The following is a 21,553-nucleotide window of genomic DNA, read 5'->3' as shown; positions in this document are numbered from 1 at the left end:
CATAGAAAAATATAATTAAAACTGGCAAGTTCTTGGACGTGTGTGTGTGTGTGTGTGTATAGATTTTCATCACTTGGAAAATTTACCATCTAACCAAGAATTATCATGTTTTTCCTGCATTTGCTTAAAGGAAAAAGGCACCCTTTGTTTCTAAAAAAAAAAAATATGTTTAGTATCTCCGACACATATTTTAAACTCCCATTTTAAATGACATAAAAGGTAACTCAATCCCAATAGGTCATAAATTTTGTTTTTAACAAGTCAGTCACCAGGCCATCTAAGGCACATTATCTCACCTCACTACCCTAATTTATAAACAAAGTAGTGTTATTCCCAAGTCTCTTAGACCATTGGAGAGAATAAGTTTTAATAAAGTACTGCAAGCTTTTTCAATAAAAGAGATGAGTTTATTATCATAAACTTGTTATTTTACAACTGGTTCTAATCTGTAAACTTAAGTCTTATTTATAATTATGGAAACATTCTATATGGAACAGTAACAATTCCTTTATCCTTATAAGATTGACTCAAAGTAACATTGCATTCTAAACAAGAAATTGTATCTTTCTTTCCATAAAATTCTAATTTGTGAGAGTCTGCAAGCCCCTTTGTAATGTTTTTCTTAAAATGTCGAAATAATCTCCTTCTGCTTATTGTTTTTTTGCTCTTAGAACTCAGTCTTTTTCCTTCTTATCATAACATATAATAATAGTAATTTATACTAATATAGTATGTGTGTGATAAACCTTCCACCAGCCTCTAAGTTCCAGGAGGGAAAGGATGGTGTTTATTTTGTTCACTGCTGTATATCCAACATTTATCCCAGTGCCTGACACGTAGTAACCGCTCAATAAATGTAATAAATGTCTACTGAATTATTTAAAAAATACTGACAATATTAATCAGTCCTAAGTAAAAGTAAAAATTTGGCAGGTATTCACTCAAAGATAAATCTGTTTGGAGTCCAGGAACGCCAGCAGAGATCACAAATCCTTTCTTCCAAGGAGAGCCATAAAGAACTTTTTTAAAATGTGAAAATTATTAATTTCTGTGCTAGCCGTTTCCTCAGAATGTATGTGTAAAGTTTTAGATAAATGTTTGCTCTTTCCTATAAGGTCGCTCTTTTACTTATTTCCAGCCATTTTTTTCTTCTGTGGACTATATTTCTTTCCCCTTTCCCTTACTTTGAGTTTGATCTGCAACTCACATGGATAATGATAATAATTTATCGTTGTGTAGCACTTTGTGGCTATCTATGGACTTTCACCCATTTTATCTCACGGGAGCCTCACAATCATCTTCTGAGTGGAAGAACGTAGATATTATTACCCTTGTTTTGCAGAGGAGAAAGATAAGGCTCCAAAGAGTGAATTATTTGCCATAACAAGGCAGGTAACTCACAAGCAGGACTGGAACCAGTAAAGAGCTCTTCTGACTCCGAATGTGGGCCTCTCGATTCTGCACCCCCTCCTAAAAACCACACAGACATGCCCACCATCACGCTCTGATACACAGGCCTACTTAAAGGAGGAGATGGGAAGAAAATGAGAAGAACTGGGGCTTGAAGGATGAGTGAGTCAAAGTTGAGTAGAAATTGTTTGGGGCGCGGGACGATCCTGGAGAGGAGTGCACTCTGCGCTCCCTCTCACGTACTGAATGAGGCCTGAAGCCTACATGGTGCGCGGGAACTGAGGTCCGGATCTTTCCTGTAAGGTCACATTTGATTTGGGGAGAAAATGCAGTACACTGAAAACAAACCAAAAAAGCAGTGAATGAATCAAACGTGGACAGATTACTCTAGCTTTGGCCCATAACTTCACTTTCCACTGGTAGCAATTTCATTTGAATTTTAGTATTGTGGTCTTAAAGTATTCTTCTACTTAGTGTGTAGACATAAGCTAAAAATTCAATTTTCCCACACTGAGCCATGAAGGAAAGAAAGCAAGTCAGTCCTATAAACGGCCAATGCACGTATGAAAGAATGTTTTGACCTAACTAGTTATAAAAAATACAAATACAACAATAATGAAATTTCATTTTTCATCCAGCAAATTGGCAAACACTTTTAAAATAAAATATCCATCAAAAGTATAAGGAAATAGGAATTCTCAAACACAGCTAGTGGGAATACATAATTAGAAAAAAATAGGTAAACAGAACCGTGCTAGAGGGCTATACGGCAACGAATCTCAAGGGCATTAAAATGCTGTTAATCAAAACTTTCTCCAATAATTCTACCCAATAATTATTTCTGTTTCTGAAATAACCAGAAGTGTGCGTAAAGAATTATATATACAGTTGTTCTCCGTTGCCACAATTATCATAAAGTTGAAAAAAACCTAAATGATTAATAACGTGAAATTTTTACGTAACTTAGAAGTATAACTATATGATGAGTGCTAGGAAACATTAAAACTAACATTATCAAACATACTTAAGATTACAAGATATTGAAAATATATACATTCAAACAAAAAAGCAAGTTATAGAACAGTAGGTACAATATGATTCCAGTAATGTAATAAAATGATAAACAAATGTATAGAAAAATGACTAAAGGGATATATGCAAATATTAATAGAGAACTTCTCTTGATGATTATGGATGAGTTGTTTTCTTCACACTTTCCTTTATTATCCAAATTTCTTTAATGAATATGTAATGTTTTATAGTAAGAAATAGAATAATAAGTGTTTTTTTAGAATTCTGCCTATATTTCTCAATAGCATATTTCTCCATGTTAATGTAAGTTTGATCCTCATAAATCCAAAGCTAAACTAATATATTATATATCAATTATATCTCGATGAAAAAGAAATTAATTTTTTAAAGTCCCAAAGCTAAAAGAGTTACTAAAATTAAGCTCAACTCTTTAAAACAAGAATGCTTCATCAGACCAATTGATAACAGATAAAAGTAAAGAGAATAAAAATCGACCAGTACTAGAGAAAAGATGTACATACTATGGGTGTATTGTCATGCATTATTCCCCAGCAGGATTGGTGTTGGAATTATAATAGCAGAAGCCTTTGGTGATAAGTCATAAAGCTTGTGTTCCAGTGACAAATAGCAAGAGTAATCAGTTCCGATTTAGCAAGGAACTCAAATAAATGTTAATTAGGAGAATAGAGACTCTTTGTAAGCATCTCAATGTCAAACCAATCAAAGGATAATGGGTACACTAATGTAAACAAGAACCAGGAAAGAAGCCTTCTGGTTGGGCCGACACCCACTGGGGAGAGTATATAAGATCCCCAGAGCAAGGGGAGGCATTCACACCTCAGAAGCCTCTGTCTTAGAACCAAACCAATAAAAACACAGATTCCCACCGCCATGGTTTGCTGTGCTCCCCGCTGCTGCAGTGTCCCCACCGGCCCCGCCACCACCATCTGCTCCTCTGACAGATGCTGCCGGTGTGGAGTCTGCCTGCCCAGCACCTGCCCACACACCGTTTGGTTACTGGAGCCAACCTGCTGTGACAACTGTCCCCCACCTTGCCACATTCCTCAGCCCTGTGTGCCCACCTGCTTCCTGCTCAACTCCTCCCAGCCCACCCCAGACCTGGAGACCCTCAACCTCACAACCTTCACCCAGCCCAGCTGTGAGCCCTGCATCCCAAGATGCTGCTGACCGACGGCTGCTTTGCTCAGTGCCTGACATTGAAAGAATCAACCCAGAAGCTTTGGTGTTCACCTGTCTCAGCACCTGCAACTAAGTGATTCTGCTTTTGAAATTGGGAAAAGGATGACACTATCATTGACAACCCCCTAGAAAAAGAAACCAAGAGAATTTCAATGGTCACGTAGCAGAAATCAGCAATCAAAGGCAATTTGAGCAGGTGGATGCCTATCGGCTTTCCAAAGTTGTTCAATTCCTTCATATTAAAGTGTATCTTTCTGTGGGTGCTTTGGGAATTCTGTTTTCAGTCTTGGGTTCTATCTTTCTGGAAATTGAGGAGCCTCTTCATGATCATCCTAATAAATTTTATGTCTCTGGCATAGCACAAATGTCTACAATTACTTGTGTTTGTTTCTCTTAATTCATTAAATGTATTTCTTAACTCCAAAAGTCAGCATTTTAGGAAAAACTGAGAATATCTGCAAAACTGAAAATGGTGGCAGTTCAGACAGATATTTCTTGCTTTTATTTTTCTTACTGGTTTAAGAAAACTAAATGGCCTTGCATAGAAGATGATCCAGTGTGTCAGCATACTTGAAAGTAGACTTTCACTGACTAGTCTTCCCAAAAAATGGTTTAAGGTAGGTTGGGAAATACTGAACATGATCCAAAGACAAAATATGACATAATATTTCAACTAATCCAGGTGACCTTATCTATTTATGCAAAAAGTTAATAACATAATAATGTCATTATTTATTCAATAAACATTTATTAAACACTTACTATGTGCTTTGTATTTTATTGTCCTTGCTCAAAATGAGCTGACTGTCTGGCAGGTGAGGCAGACACATACGCAATGCCCATTCATTCCTTCATATAATTGACAATTATTTATTGAATGCTAGGCATTGCATTATAATAAAAAATACAAGTGCTCTACAAGTAGCATTAGTAAAGTTCTGTGGTACTATAAAATTAAGAACAATTAAGAAATGAAGATTGCTGTCACACTGATAAAGAGAAGAAAGACATACTCAGAGACAAATTGACTGGAACTGGTGGTCAAAGGGCTGTACGAGAGAAGACGGTGTCACAAAAAGACTAGGGAGTGGGGTTCTGTCACTAATCGAGCACAGGAGGAGAGAATTAAAAAGGGAAATACAGTGTTCTGCTCTAGACGTGTCAAGTTTGAGGCACAAGTGGCATATCTAGATGAAGTTTAGGCAGCTGGAATTTGCACAACAGTGTTCTAGAAAGGAAGAAGATGTATGAGGGAAGGTGCAGAAGTCTGTGTAAAAGTTCTTATCGAGTACTTGCCGAGGGCTGGGTTGCACACACGCAGGGTGAAATCCCAGGAGGCTAGAAGAAATTGGCTGCTGGGGGATACAGAGCTGAATGGAGATACCAGAAGTCATTCTATACCAACAGACATCAACATTCCAGCCCATCCAGAGTGGACAAAGCTCTCTGAGTACCTCATGCATTGAACCGATGTTCCAGAAGAGCACACCAAATGAACAAGGATCACAACCCTAAATAAAGAACACACCAAATTACACCTGTCCCAGAAAAGTCTAAAACCAAGGCTGAGAGGATCAAGAGGATATTCCAGTGATTTAAGTTCCTGTCAGAACAAAACTCAACCCTCAAAACTCTACAACATAATCATGACTTCCTAAAATAGATCATCCAGAATGATCAGCATACAATTAAAAATTGCCAGATGTGTGAAGAAGCAGGAAAACGTCACCTATAATTAAGAGAAAAAGCAGCCAATAAAAACAGGTCCATAGATGCATAGATGTTAGAATTAGCAGACAAAGATTTAAAAATAGTTATTATAAATATCTTCAGGGATTTAAAGAAAAAGATGAACAAGATGTGAAAGGAAAAGTGTGGACAAGATGAAGAATCTCACCAGAAAGTGAGATTTTAAATTTTTATTTAATAAATTGATAATAAATTAAATTTAAATTTAAATTATTTAAGTTGAGTAAGAGAGAAGCAAATGAAACTCCTAGAACCAAAGGGCATAATCTGAAACAAAGAATTCAATAGATGGCCTTAATAGCAGGGTGGAAACTGCCAATTAGGGGTGAAGTCAATGAATTAAGACAGCTCAAAATAATCTTAAGATTGATCAAAATTATCAAAACTCAACATAGAGAGGAAAAAAAATTAAACTTTTTTAATTTAACTGTTTTTGTTTAAACAGAACCCGAGCAGCTTGTGGCACAGTATCATGTGGTTCAACATACATGAAATCGGAGTTCTGGAATGAAAGAAGAAAGTGGGGCAGAGAAACTGGGGGCTGCGGGGGAAGGCTGAAATTTTTCCAAGTTTAGTGATATATTTTATTAACCTACAAATTCAAGAATCTCAACAAACTCCAAGCAGGATAAACACAGCCTAAACACACACACACACACACACACACACATGTCCCACCTAGATATACTATAGCTGCTAAATAGCAAAGATCACTGGAGTATCTTGAAAGAAGTTAGAGGGAAAAATACACATTAAACAGAAGGGAGCAAAGAGAAACAGGCTGTCTGACTACTATTCAGATAAAATGGAGGTCAGAGGACAACCAAACCTCATTTCCAAGGTCTTAAAAGAAAAAAAAAGTATTAACCCAGAATTCTGTAGTTTGCAAAACACAATGTTCAAAACTGGTGGAAAAATGGAAACATTTCTAGATAAATAAAACTGATAAAAAGTGTCATCTGAAAGCCTACACTATGAGAAATACTGAAGGAAGTCCTTTTGGATTAAAAGAGTAAATTATAGCAGATGAAATCTCAGACCTACAGGGAGCTTTAAAGAACACTGGGAAAGGTAAGTGCAGAGGGACAGTACAGAAAGTATCGTCAAGTGGCATTTACTTTCTCCTGGATAAACAGCCCGTGAAAATAGGCAAAAGACTTGAATAGTTGCTTCACAAAAGAAGATACCCAAATGGCCGATAAAAGCATGAAAAGTTGTTCAACATCATTAGTCCTTAGAGAAATGTAAATTAATCTGTGAGATAACACTTTACACTGACCAAAAATGTCTATAATTGAAATGTCTGACAGCATCAAATGTTGGTGAAGATACAGAAGAACGAAATCTCTTACACATTATTGGTAAGAGTATAAAATAGTATAATCATTTTGGAAAAAAGTCTGGTAGTTTCTTATAAAAAGAAACAAATAACTACTCTATGACTCAACCATTCTACTCCTAGATATTTACCCAAGAGAAATGAAAATATATATCCCAAAAATATTTGTATAAGAATGGCTATAGAAGTTTTGTTCATAATAGCCTCAAACAAGAAATGACCCAAATGTTCTTCCAAGGGAGAATGCACAAATAAATTGTAGCATATTCATACAGTGTGATGAAAATAGTAATAGATGTTCATGGATTGAGGTATATGGGGAAACCATTCTGGTTTAAACCTGATTTGGCCTATAGTTGTTTTTCCCCGAGCAGCCTGACTTATGGCCTGTCAAACATGCATTGTACATCTGCTTTAAACATTAAACACTATCCCGATGCAAAGGATGCACTCTTTGAAGAGAGGGATGAACACCTCCCTTCCTCTGATGTCAGTACCAGTACTCTTTTGAAGATAAGTTTTCCTTCCCAGAAAACAGAGTCAGGTCGATCTGCTGTCTACCTGTGAAACTGCAGCAAAATATCTCCTCACGACTTTGAGAAAGAAATCTATCCCTGTCATGTTTGATGCACGTTTTTTGTTCTGAAATTTTCTATAATCATGCTGCAAACCACACTTCTCCAGAACGCTTTCTCCCCTTGTGGAGACCACCTTCTCGGCTCAGGTAAAATTCACCTTATCTCTCCTATCTACTGAGTGGTTAATGGTTATCTGCATTGACAAATGAAATACTCCTCAGCAATTAAAGAAGAAAGAACAAACTGCTGGTGCAAGTGGCAACATGGATGAATTAAAAACTATGATTTTGAGTGAAAGAAACCAGACTCAAAAATGTGCACACTGTGTGATTTGCTAATGAAGTTCACAAATAGAGAGTACCAATCTATAGTGATAGGAATCAGCACAGTGTTTACCTTTGGGAGGTGGGGATTGGTGAAAATGGGCACGAGGGAACATTCTGGTGTCATGGAAATGTTAGGTATCTTGACTGGGGTGATGGTTACATAGGTATATGCATTTGTCAAAACTGTGTTTCACTAGGGGCTGGCCCCGTGGCCGAGTGGTTAAGTTCGCGCGCTCCGCTGCAGGTGGCCCAGTGTTTCGTTGGTTCGAATCCTGGGTGCGGACATGGCACTGCTCATCAAACCACGCTGAGGCAGCGTCCCACATGCCACAACTAGAAGGACCCCAACGAAGAATATACAACTATGTACCAGGGGGCTTTGGGGAGAAAAAGGAAAAAATAAAATCTTTAAAAACAAAAAAACAAAAAAAAACCTGTGTTTCACTATCTGTAAGTTTTATCTCAAGAAAAAATTGGAGGAACAAAAACAATATGTATTTGACAATTATGGAGTCATTGAGGACCAAGATTCATCAACTGGAGATCTTACACTAGCATCACAATTTACTGTTTATAAAGTGAAAGATATTCACATTGTTTATTTCTTGACTACGATATACAGTACAAGTGACAAGTATTATTTTTCCCACTTTACAGTGAGGACTAAAGCCCAAAGGGGCTGCATGACTAGATGAAGACAATACAGCTAGCACGCAACAGCATTGGAACTAGAATATAAATATTATGTCCACTAGGACAGTGTTCTTTGTCCTCCACCAATTTTCCCTGTCCTTGAGTGTTAAATTCTTTTCATAAGGAATCATGTGTCAAAACAATCTGTATTAAGCCCAGTGATTACACTTTTAGCAAACATTTATTAAGGGCCTATTATATTGTGTCCTAAGTGCTGAGGGTAAGAAGACAAATAAGATACATCTGTCTTAAAGGAGACATCGTCCAAAATAAAGGCATAAACATAAAAATTTTAAACAATGTGACAATGTGCTATAGTAGAGGTGTGCGCAAAATGCTATGGAAAGAGCCTCCATCTCGACATGAGGCGGTTGGGCGCCATGTCACAAGTCTTGACATGTGGGTTCACCCAGGAAAAGATGGTAGAAGAGCCTTAGGCCGAGGAAACAGCACCGACAGAGGCTGAAGGATGAGAAAGTATTAGGAAATCAGCCTAGAAAGGTAAATTGGCACCAGATTAAGGAAGATCATATTTGCCAAGCCAGGAAGTTTGGACTTCGTAAGTGGAGAGTGGCAAAAAAAGATTCCTATTTTACAAAAACGATTCTGGCAGCAGTAAGTGGATGTTCTGAGGTAAGGGCATATTACGAAATCAAACAACCATGACTGAAGCCAAGCAAAGTGAAATAGGTTATGCTTAACAATGGAGATGAAATTCACGAGAAAATCCAAAGACGCTACATGTCAAATCCGTAGCCATTCTGTCCTGCACCAGGGATTTCACCTGACGGAACTGCTGGTCTGGAACCCTCATCATAGAGTTTTATTCCCCAGTTCCAATATTTTAAATTTTCATGACATTTGGGTCTTCAAAAATAAATAAGAGAGGGGCCGGCCTGGTGGCATAGTGGTTAAGTTCACATGCTCCGCTTCAGCAGACCAGGGTTTATGGGTTTGGATCCTGGGCACGGACCTACACACCGCTCATCAAGCCATGCTGTGGCGGCATTCCACATACAAAATAGAGGAAGATGGGCACAGATGTTAGCTCAGTGACAATCTTCCTCAAGCAAAAAGAGGATTGGCAACAGATGTTAGCTCAGGACCAATCTTCCTCACCAAAAATAAATAAATAAGAGAAAACAGATTCCCTATCTCAGAATAAAAGCCTTCTGTAGCTTCCTTGCCCCTGCTCTGAAGTGTAATGAATGAGGGTTCAGTTTCCCGTGAGGCACAGGAAATGTGGGAAAGGCAAGTTTCAGGAAATCAAAGATCGTAACTCCAGGTCTTGATAACCAATTTATACTTTGGCCTGGAGTGCACAAATTATGCCCATCAGTTATGTAAAGTGACTTTTCAATTTGCACACAGGCAGATCTGGTTCAAACACACACACATATGCTTTAAACCCAGTACACACTTCACTCCTCCACCATGTGAGCACAGCAAGACCACAAAAAGCATTGCAAAGATTGCTAAACACACGGAACATTTTTATGGTGGTGGCACAAACAGATAAATGGCATTTAATGAGTTGCAACATTAATTTTAAAAGGAGACAATAAACAATTTTCAATGAACAGGATCAAAATCTGTGGAAATACTGTTTTCCATATTCATAATCATTTGTATCTATAATTTCTGATTGGCCAAATTTTCTTTCTTTCTTTTTTCTGACAAAAAGATGATGCTTCCTATGAAGATTTTCTGAAGCAAGCATTTTATCCTCCTAGCACATGGAAATGGTGTCCTTATTTAGTAACCTGAAGTTATGCTTCTTTTATGAGGCATAAAACTCTTTCTCAGCAAATAAACAGCACTAATGAATGTTGATATGAAAACTGGCACCAAACAGTGATAAAGAAAACATCCGGTGCATTCTGTAAATACCCATTTGGGGGCTATATAAAAGTCTCAGGAGGGAAGCAGACCTCTGGAGTCAGGCAATCAGAGTTTTGTAACTAGTCTTCGCTCTTCACATCTAATAGAATGACTTCTGATGGCTCCCCCACAGGCTGTCCTTCTGAGTCCTGTGCCAGGGCTTCTGATTGTGCAATTGCTTCCAGCTGCTCGCTGGAAACCACTTGTCTCCCCAACGCCTGTGCTGCATCCAGATTCCAGACCCCTAGCTTCCTGTCCCGGTCTCACTTGCCAGCCGGTTGCATCACGCCATGCCACTTTGCTGGGAGTTGTAATATTCCGTGCTTGGTGGGGAACTGTGCTTGGTGTGAGGATGGGGTGTTCAACAGCAATGAGAAGGAGACCATGCAGTTCCTGAATGACAGACTCGCCAACTACCTGGAGAAGGTGCGCGGCCTGGAGGAGATGAATGCAGAGCTGGAATGCAGGATCCGAGAGCAATGTGAAGAGGATGTCCCGTTGGTGTGCCCTGATTATCAGTGTTATTTTGACACGATTGAAGATCTCCAACAAAAGGTCTGGTGCCTCATTGCCCTGACTCCCCAGCTTCCCAATCTGTGATTTGCTTTATCTTTTTACGGGAAGAGGCCGTTCTACGGAAGAAGCCAGGGAAAGGGACTTCCCAGAGCGGATGTGATGTAGAGGGAAGGGCACTGGACTACGCGTCAGGAAATATCAGCACTAGCCCCAGTGCCGCCGCTACCTGAGTGACCATAATAAACTCGCTCACCTCTAAACTTTACCTTATCATGCAGAGCATGAGGAAAACCTGTTATATCTAAAATTATTTCTGTATGTAACACTGTACATCTATATTATTTTTAGTATAAGATATTGAAATGTCATTTTTTAATCATCTAATTTCACCTAATAATAATTTTCTTTTCTTACTGATGAATTTTTAATATCATGGCTGGGGATATGGTCATAATACAAACTACTTATGGAGAAAACTTTAACCGAGTTCAACCATCAAGGAACATGGCAAATGTTTTGGGTCATTAAAAAACTAAAGCTTCTTATTTCTCTATTTCGTATATACATTGGCACTGTTTTTTTAATAAAGTGACATAGTTAATAAGAAAAGTAAGCTGAAACTTATACTGTCTTATAAAGGCTTTTGAAAGATAAATAATGCATAGGTGTTACATGAATAGGTATTTAGGTTTCTTTCAAAGAACTATTTTTTAAACTTACTTTCCAGATCTTGTGCACAAAGGCAGAGAATTCTAGACTTGCTGTACAGCTTGACAACTGCAAACTGGCCACCGATGACTTTAGGTCCAAGTAAGTTTAATTCAAATTTGAAAATAATTTATGGTTGCCTCTCTCTCTCTCTCTCTCACACACACACACAGACACACACAGTACAAATATATTTTTAAGCTAAGAATGCTCACAAAGCTCGAATTTATCATTATTTGGGATGTAAGAGAAATTATAGCACCTGACTTCCTTGAGTCCACGCGTCATTTATCAGCATGCCCCAGCACTTTTCAGTGTCTAGCAAAGGAAGCATTGGCTATATCTCTTTTTCTATGAAAGGTACGAGTCCGAACTGTCTCTTCGCCAGCTGGTAGAGACTGACATCAGCGGCCTGCACGGGATCCTGGGTGAGCTGAACTTGTGCAAAGCTGACCTGGAGGCACATGTGGAGTCTCTAAAGGACGATCTCCTTTGCCTTAAGAAAAACCACGAACAGGTGAGGAAAGCGGCAAAACACCTGAAGAGCTCTAAGAGCGACAAAGTTAGACTGATAGATCTCATGTTGTGTGTATAAATCGAACTTGTGTAGATGTTGCTTAAGCTGAAACAAAATTACTCAGGGCACTACTACTATTCAGCCTGATCATTCCCACGTGTCTCTGAATGTACATGTGAAACGACCCCTGGCCAGTACAGGTGAAGAGACCAAAGCCTTCACCTGCCAATGCTTTTGTGGGTTATCTTTCCTTGACAGCTTTATGTCACCCCTGACTCTAATCCATAAGGTATGAAAATCAGGCTGATAAACATAGAGTATGAAGGTCATTTCAAAAAAGGGGATAAATACCCTCAAGGTCCATCCCTGTTGTCAAAAATGGCAAGATTTCGTCTTTTTATGGTCAAGTAATACTCCGTTGTAGATATATACCACATCTTCTTTATCCACTCTTCCATTGTTGGGCACTTAGGTTGTTTCCAAGTCTTTTGTATGTGGAAGATAAATAAACAAACACACAGATAGCTAGAACAGACTGGTGGTTACCAGAGGAGAAGGTGGCAGGGGGAGAGTGAAAGGGGTATAGGGGCACATGTGTGTGGAGACAGATGGCAACTAGACTTTGGTGGTGAACACGAAGCTGTCTATACAGAACTCAAAACATAATGACGTACCCCTGAAATAATTTATGCAATGTTGTAAACCAATGTGACCTCAATTTTGAAAAGGGGGAAGATAAAGACATGCAATTTTTAGACCAATATTTTTAAATATTTTGCATATCTAAACTTTATAAAATCATAAAAAGTGAAACTTACGATTATCTCATATTGATGAAGCTAAAAGATGAAAAGCTAAATGATCTAACAAAGTATATTTTCCCTTTGAACATTCGTTAATGGTAACAGCTAACATTAATTGAGATCTTACTATAAAAGTACCAAGGACTTGTATAAGGGCTTTATATGTATGTTAACTCGAATCTCACAACAGCTCTCTGGAAAAGGTACAATTATTACACTCATTTCACAGATGAAGAAACTGAATGGTGAAAAAAGATTGAACCTAAGCCATCTAAATTAAATCCACTATCCAAAACACAGAAGTAAGATGCCACTGAGATGTCAAAGTGAATTTTTTCCCCGCCACTCTGTGACACTCTTTACTCCATTTCCACTTTCAGGAAGTCAACTTGCTTCGTGGACAGCTTGGTGACCGACTCAGTGTGGAGCTAGACACTGCCCCCACCATCGACCTTAACAGTGTCCTGGATGAGATGCGCTGTCAGTATGAGACGGTGCTGGCCAACAACCGAAGAGAAGCAGAAGAGTGGTTTGCTGTCCAGGTCAGCACCTGGGGCAACACAATGACGGGCTTCCAGACTTCTGCCGTATTCGGGTTCTTTAACCATACCTGTGTTTCAGACGGAGGAGCTGAGTCAGCAGCAACTGTCCAGTGCGGAGCAGCTGCAGGGCTGCCAGACGGAGATCCTGGAACTGAAACGCACAGCCAACGCTCTGGAAATTGAGCTCCAAGCACAACAAAGCCTGGTATGTAAGGGAAAGACAGCTCCGTGTTGTCACTGAAGAATCGGGCCCGGAGATTCTATCTCCTCTTCCATAACCCAAAGGAGAGACCCACAGTTCATGTGGCAGAGGGTCTGAATTTCCAATTTGCAAGGATTTCCTCTCCTTGCCTTTCCCAAGCACTGGTCTTTACCCAGCAGAAGCAGAAATGACAGGTCAGCAGCTTGTACTATCCCAGTACGAGCATTCACCTTGTGAGAGGCACAATGCCAATTGAAGCCTCACAGTAAACTTATGGAGTAATTCCCTTTATTAATCCCATTACACAGATAAGTAAAACTGAGATTCAGATTAAGTAACAGGGGGTCACGCAATTGTTAAGAGGCAAAAGTGGAAGCTCAATCCAGGTGCTTCAATCCCAGAGCTTCTCTTAACCACACTATGCGGCTCCTCCCTGCCAGGAGCCCAGACTCAACATTTCCTCTCAAATGCTGCTGATCCTCTTTAAGCTACACAACTATGCTACACGTTGTGGTGGTCACAGTGGTGGTAGGAATAACTAACACTTATAAAACCCTTAAAATTTTTCTAGGCACTATTCCAAGTGTTTTGTACCCATTAACTCACTTAATCCTCACAACTATCCTATGAAATAGGTACTTTGCATTCCCCATTTTTTTATAGAATAAAACTGAGGCTCAGAGAAGCTAAGTGATTTTCCCAAAGTCACACAGCTAGAAAAGGATAGAACGAGGATTTGAAACAGGCAATCTGGACCCAGAGACTGTGCTACACAGTCCTTTTTATACTCTTTTCCTTCTGCAGACAGAATCTCTGGAATGCACTGTGGCAGAAACCGAGGCCCAGTACAGCTCCCAGCTGGCCCAGATGCAGTGCCTGATCGATAATGTGGAGAACCAGCTGGCTGAGATCCGCTGCGACCTGGAGCGGCAGAACCAGGAATATGAGGTGCTGCTGGACACGAAGGCCCGGCTGGAGGGCGAGATCAACACGTACCGGGGTCTCCTGGAGAGCGAGGACAGCAGGTAAGTTCCACACAATTCCTCTGAAAATCTCCCCAAGTCTCAAAGAGGCTCATGTAGGAGAATCTTCTTTCCCTAAGATCTGGCCAGGGTCAAACTTCCCTAACATGTTAAAGGATCTTCTTAAAAGAGTGATGAAAAGTGGCTGAGGCTAATCACATGACGATAGGAATGTTCAAAAACATTCTAAAGTTCTAAAGAGGAGGAAATATCATCTATAACATTTCACAATGGAGTCGCCCTTTGCTCCCATCTTCCAATCAAGGGAAATCAGGAACATGCATAAGGTGGCATTTGCAAAGGGAAGAAAACACATAAAATTTTATTCAACTACCACTGCTATAGTGAACATGAAGTGACAATGCTGGGTCCAGGGATGAAATAGGCTTAAGTCAAATGTTATTCTGCAAACAATGTTCTTCGGAACATAATTTGCAGGGCAAACTTTAGCATGATTTTTTCTGAGTTGACGTTTTATCCAGCTTCCCCTTGTTAAGCTTAGTTCAAAATGGATTTTCTGCAGGCTTTCCTGTAACCCGTGTCCTACAACGAGCATGCCGAGAAACACTTGTGAGCCTTGCTCTGCGTATGTAATTTGCACAGTTGAAAATTGCTGTTCGTGAGTGCTAAACACCCGGAATGGTGGACGGAGGAATTGAATCCAGCAGCGTCCTGGAAAGGCGATGGGGCTTCACTCAGAGACATCCTAACTTGAAACTCAAGTCAAGAAGGCTTCCATTTCCTAAAATTGTCCTCTAAGCATCCTCGGTACATTTCCACTTTATCATTTCCTCTCCTGCCTGCTTATTTGGAATATTCTAGGAGTCTATAAAGCTTTCTTGCTAACCTCCAAATAAAATGTGTTTCATTCCTTTAGCATGGCAAATATAGCTTGTGACTTATTACTGTTGATATAATAACCATTTGATGCCGAGGCAGTTGTCTAAACCTATGCCAATAGTTTGATTTTGCATAAACTCAAGCTGAAAATATTTTTTAACTCCTCAAATACAAATAAGTTGACTAATCTATGCAAAACATCATATATTATGGAAGATAGTTGTATGTATCTTTCTGAGAGGAAATTTAGGAATAAAAAACAATAAATTGTATTTTATTTTTAAGCATAAAAGTACTAGATTCTGGGAGCCGGCCTCATGGTGGAGTGGTTAAGTTCGCAAGCTTTGATGTGGCGGCCCAGGGTTTTGCCGGTTCGAATCCTGGGCGCAGACATGGCACTACTCATCCAGCCATGATGAGGTGGTATCCCACATGCCACAATTAGAGGACCCACAACTAAGAATATACAACTAGGTACCGGGGGGCTTTGGGGAGAAAAAGGAAAAAAATAAAATCTTTAAACAAAAGTACTAGATTCCTTTTTTAAAAAATTTGGCACATGAAAGGGGAAAAAAAAATCAGTCATAATTCGATGCCCCAAACATCCATTGTCAGTATTTTGGGAACTTCCAGTTTTCTTTCCTATAATAGGTTTTTCCATATACTGGAAATCATAGTTACGTAGGCATATAGTTGTAGTACCTTTTTTTTTCCACTGTCATCTAAGCGTTTTCAATTCTAATAAATATATAAGATTGCCTTGTGGCCACTATTTCAGTGGCTGCATAAAATACAATAAGGGACATTGGTCTGTTATTGGACATTTAGGATATAAGAAGAATTATTCTCACACACTGAAAAAGCAAAGTAGAGAACTTCTACTTCCAGAAAGATGAAGTAGATGTACATTTCCCCATTCCTCTTCCTAAGTATAACTAAAAGCCCTGGAAGTTACATATAAAACAAATATAAACAGACTCTGAAAGGTGGAAGAAGACGCCAAACAGACTAGAGTCCTTGACATCCAAGGAGCAACACCATGGTAAGTGCCCTGGGTTTTCTTTCTGCCTCATTTATCCCGCCTTGGGAGCTGGAGAAACCAACAACCCAGAAAAACCAGAAGGTGCAAACAGAAAAAAAGAAAGCTCCAAGAAAAGGAGTAAAGGGAGGTAAGTTTTCTTTACTTCACTTGAAGCGATACAATGTCAACACAGTAAACTATAAGTTATGTCTGTATAATGTAATACCTAGAGTGACTATTTAAAAAGGTATGCAAAGAAACACACAAAAATTATAAATAAATCAAAATGGAAGTCTAAAACATATTCAAGGAACCCAAAGGAAGGAGAGAAAAGAAAACGGAGAAATATAAAAACAGAGGGAGCCAACAGAAAGCAAAAATCAAAATGCAGACTTAAGCTCCGTATATCAGTAATCACAGCAAATTGAAATGGCCTAAATACACCAATTAAAGGATCAAGATTGGCAGAGTGGATAAAAAAGCATGACCCAATGACATGCTTCCTACAACAAGCTCACTGCAAATATAAACACGTAGGTGAGTTGAAAGTAAAGGGATTGGAAAAAAAAATAAATGACTGCTCATAGCAGCTTTATTTGTAATAGCCAAAAACAACAAAAATGTTCTCAAGATCTCAAGGCCATTATGATGAATAAAAAAATGCGCTCTCAAAGTGTCATATACTCTATGACTCTATTTATACGACATTCTTGAAGTGACAAAATTAGAGAGATGGAAAACAAATTAGGCGCAGCATGAAGGAGATTTTTTGGTGGCTGAACAGCTGCACATCTTGATTGCAGCGGTGGGTACAGGAATCTCCCCATGCGAAAGGATTTATAGACCTAAACACATGCATTGTATCAATGTTGACTTCCCGATTGTACAATTGTACTATAGTTGAGTAAGATACAATCACTGGGGAGAACTACGATACATGGGACCTCTCTGTACTATCTTTGCAACTCCTGTGTATTTACAATTGTTTCAAAATTTAAAAGTTTAAAAACACACACACATTGGAAAGCTGGAGTAAAGTTCTCCTCTTCACTGTTCTATTTCTATTTTTTGGGCACTCAGAAATAAAGCACAAAAAAAGTGTCATAAAATCACAAATCTCAGCCACCTGTAATTCCACCATATAAGTCTCACAGACGGTCTGTCTGTCATCCACCTGTTCTCTGCCCTCCCCATGGTTTCTTTTCTGCCTTGGTTAAGATTGTAGCAAAACAAAAATGTTTCTGTTTAACAGTTTCCTCAGCATCTGTAATAATTTCCAATGAACTAAATCCAATTTGGTCTCAGAAAGATACACACAACTACCTTCCATGATATACAATATTTCACATAGATTAATTAATCTAGTTGTATGTTAGGAGTTAAACATATTTTCAGGTTGGGTTGATTATGCAACATCAAAGTGGAACTTAAGTAGGAAAATCTCTTTAGTAGAAGATGACTACTTTGGGGGTTCTTGTGTTACTTTTAGCCTTTCACAGCTGTTTTTGCAATTTTTGCATATTATGTTAAAGACATAGGTTAATTCTAGCTCTGACCATTTCTTGGGTTAGCCACTCTGTTCTAAATTAGATAGCTTTCCTTCTAGTCTCTTTTTTGGTACATTTTTAAATTTTGAACTATGTCAAACACTTATTTTTTCAAGTCAAATTTATCCATTTTTTACGGTTTCTTGATTTTGAGTCATTGTTATAACAAAATTTTCCTGTTTTCTTTTATCACATCTATGATTTCGATTTTTCACACGTGAATCTTTTATCCATTTTGAATTCAGGTATATGAATAAAGTAGTGAGCATTCATATAGCTACACAACTGTATCAAATCTTGACTTATTATGTTAACCATAATTTATTGGGATATAATTTTCATACAATAAAATGCATCACTCCAAAGTATGCAGCTCCATGAAGTTTTAAGAACATACACGGTCAAGTAATCACCCAGATAAGATATAAAATAGAATATCAAGATGTAAAATACCAACCTTGAGAGTTCCTTCCCAGTCAACTCACCTCCCCCACAAGGAGGCAACCACTCTTCTGATATCTAACGCTGTAGATGAGCTTTGCCTGTTCTTGAAGTTAATATCAATGTAATCATACTGTTTGTACTCTTTTGTGTCTGACTTCTTTAGGTCAACACAATGTTTTTGAGGTTCTTCCATATTGTTGTGAGTACCAGTAGTTCATTCTTTTTTGTTGTTGAGTACTACTCCATTATATGAATAAATCACAGTTTGTTGATCCATTATCCAGCTTATGAGCAGTTGAGTTGTTTCCATTTTGGTGTTATTAAGAATAAAACTGCTATACGCGTTCTTACACAAGTCTTTCTGTGTATATATGCACTCATCTCTCTTGGGCATATACCTAATCATGAAATTGCTGGGTCAAAGTGGAGGTCCTTTGTCAGAAATGTATATCATGAATATTTTCACCCAGGATGTGGCTTGCCTTTCACTTTCTTAGTGGCATACTTTGATCAGCAAAAGATTTTAATTATGAGGAAGTTCAATCTATTTTTATATGAAGTATTCTCCATGGGCTAGAAAGCTTTACTTAGAGCAAGATTATGGAGATAGTCTTCCATGTTTTCTTCTAAAAACTCAATATGTGTAACCTTCACATTTAAGTGTTTAATTCATCCTGAATTAACTTCTATAAGTAGTGTGAGGTAGAGCTCAAGATGTATTAATTTTTGCTGTATAATTACCTAATTGATTCAGCAACGTTTATTGAAAAAGTCTATCATTTTCTCATTGACCTACTTTGGAAACTTTGTCAAAAATTAATTGACCACAAATGTGTGAATCTATTTATAGACTCTATATTCTTTTTCATTGATCTATTTGCCAACCCTTATGCCAATATCACACAGTGTTGATTATAGTGGCATTATAGTAACTTGTACAAATTTACACCCATCAGCAATAAATAAGAGTCTGTACACAATACAATGCATTTGTTATCAAACTTTGATTGTTTTAATCTGATAGGTGGAAAAAAAAATGCTATCTCAGTGTAGTTTAAATGCACCTTTCCTTTCTTATGAGTGATATTGAGCACTTTTTCTAAGGCATTTTCTAAGTGCTTTTTGTATTTTCTTTCTGGTCACCATCTGTGGCGTAATTGCAAATATTCTTCCCTAGTGTGTCGTCTGTCTTCTGATTTTATAGGTTGTGTTTTTTACACATGTACAAATTATTTGATATAGTCAAATTTATACGTTTTTTATGGTTTCTTAATTTTAAATTATTATTAGAAAGGTCTTCTGACTGCAAACTTATGAAAGAATTCTCCTATGTTTTCCTTTAGCACATTTATGAATTCATTTTTCACACCTGAATGTTTGATCAATTTGTTATTTGTCCTACTGGAAGGAATGATTCCAACATGCCCTGCCCTGCCCCTCACCCCAAGTGATATAGAATTGTCCCCAAATTGCATATAATAGTCCATCTTTTCCCCCATTGATTTTAAATGTCACATTTATCATATACTAAATTCCAAGCTGTTTGAGAGTCTGTTTCTAGACTTCCTATTCTGTTCTATTGGTCTGTCTGACTATTCATGCATTAATACTACACTATTTTAATTACTGAGGCTTTAAAACATATTTTAATATCTGGAAAGACTTGTCTCTCTGTGGCTTTTCTTTCCTAGAATTTTCCTGGCTATTCAAATTTGTTTGATTTTTCTTATAAAACTTCAGAATTATCTTGTCTATTTGGAAAAACATCAATTTTTGGAGGATCCCAATAAATTTATTGGGATCTAAGTTAACGTAGAGACAACTAACATTTTTGTAATGATGAATACAGTATTTCAGTCCAGAACATGATATATCTTTCCATTTATTCTAGTTTTTTGTCCTTCAGTATATTTTAACATTTTATTCATGTAGATCTTGTACCTTTTTCATTAAATTTATTCCTGCATATTTTATACTTGTTGGTGCTATTGTAAATTGTGTTTTTCCCTTACATTGTGTAACACGCAGAATAATGGGCCCCTGAAGATGTACATGCCTCAATTCCAGAACCTTTGACTATGTTAGGCCACATGACAAAGGGCAAGCAATGTTGCTAATCAGTTGACTTTAAAATAGGAAGATTATGCTAGATGACGCAAGTGGGCCCAATAGAATCACAAAGATCCTTAAATGTAGAGGAGGGAAGCAGAAGAGTCAGTGTCACAGTGATGCTATATGAGAAAGACTCCACAGGCTGTGGCAGCTTTGAAGTTGGAAGGAGCCATGAGCCAAGGAATGTGGACATCCTCCAAAAGCTGGAAAAGGCAAGGAAACTATTCTCTCCTAGAGCCTCATAAAGGATCAGGAACAAATAGCTTTCTTAAGAAAAGGCTGAATAAGTACTCCTGAGAAAGAACAGATACCTTTTAACAAATCATAATAAAACAGAAAACATAAACCAACACCTAGACAAATTTTGGGCTAATATAATACCACAAGCAAAAACGGAGCACAAAAAATGTTATAAAATGTGGGCTTTGAAAAACCAAAAGGTAACCAGCCTCTTTTCCAGGAAATTTCTTGTTAGCGATCAAACCCGACCGGGAGAGATAGAATAGGAATCTAGCAATTTCCTTTTTTAAAAGCCTTATTTAGGACTAACATTTTAATCCATACACTGAATGAAAATGGGAAAACAATTGGGCAGATCGAAAAAACAATGAAAACAGGAAAATCAACAGGGCAGAACAAAATAAAATACTGATTAATAAGTTCACCAATAATTATCAGATATTAATAGTTTCCCCTTTCTGGAGAAGAAAGGAAAAGAAGTATGGATTCATTCCTGATCAAGCTCAATGCCAGGTGGAGAGGTCAACAATGACTTAATGAACTTAGTATACTCACATCTGCTTAATGATGGATGCTGTTAGAACTGTGACGACGGTTCCTTTTGAAGACATAATGTGAAGCTCTGGATCCAATGACAGGTAGTAGTTGTGACGGGTAATAACTTAGTAACAGCCTAAATGCACATTTTTATGAGACAGGTAACTCTTCCCAGGCAAGTAAAAAGCAGACTAATGAGATGTTCCTATGGGATTTGGTATAAACATTAGAAAGGAAAACATCCTTCCTGCTGTGACACCACCTAGAGGAAAGGCTATATAAGCTCTTCAAAGA

At 38.1% G+C, this 21,553-nt stretch overlaps 1 protein-coding gene across 1 annotated transcript; it reads left to right on the top strand.

Moving 5' to 3' along the window:
* The first annotated feature begins 10,265 nt into the window (after positions 1-10,265).
* Positions 10,266-15,394, top strand: KRT40 (keratin 40). Its single transcript, XM_046677156.1, has 7 exons — positions 10,266-10,763; positions 11,452-11,534; positions 11,793-11,949; positions 13,133-13,294; positions 13,374-13,499; positions 14,301-14,521; positions 15,042-15,394. The coding sequence occupies exons 1-7, from the start codon at positions 10,317-10,319 to the stop codon at positions 15,139-15,141; spliced, it is 1,296 nt and encodes a 431-aa protein (XP_046533112.1). The 5' UTR covers positions 10,266-10,316; the 3' UTR covers positions 15,142-15,394.
* Positions 15,395-21,553: the final 6,159 nt, after the last annotated feature.

This window comes from Equus quagga, chromosome 11 (assembly GCF_021613505.1).
Source record: "Equus quagga isolate Etosha38 chromosome 11, UCLA_HA_Equagga_1.0, whole genome shotgun sequence".
In the NCBI taxonomy this organism is placed as follows: domain Eukaryota; kingdom Metazoa; phylum Chordata; class Mammalia; order Perissodactyla; family Equidae; genus Equus; species Equus quagga.
Note: the sequence above shows the minus strand (reverse complement) of the source record. Positions and strands in the feature narration are given on the sequence as shown.

What these genes read in the sequence shown, in the direction of transcription:
- KRT40 (XM_046677156.1), top strand. Translation starts at nt 10,317, where the DNA reads ATGACTTCTGATGGCTCCCCCACAGGCTGTCCTTCTGAGTCCTGTGCC. An exon ending in TTGAAGATCTCCAACAAAAG is followed by an intron (nt 10,764 to 11,451) that starts GTCTGGTGCCTC and finishes CTTACTTTCCAG; the next exon opens with ATCTTGTGCACAAAGGCAGA. An exon ending in ACCGATGACTTTAGGTCCAA is followed by an intron (nt 11,535 to 11,792) that starts GTAAGTTTAATT and finishes TTTCTATGAAAG; the next exon opens with GTACGAGTCCGAACTGTCTC.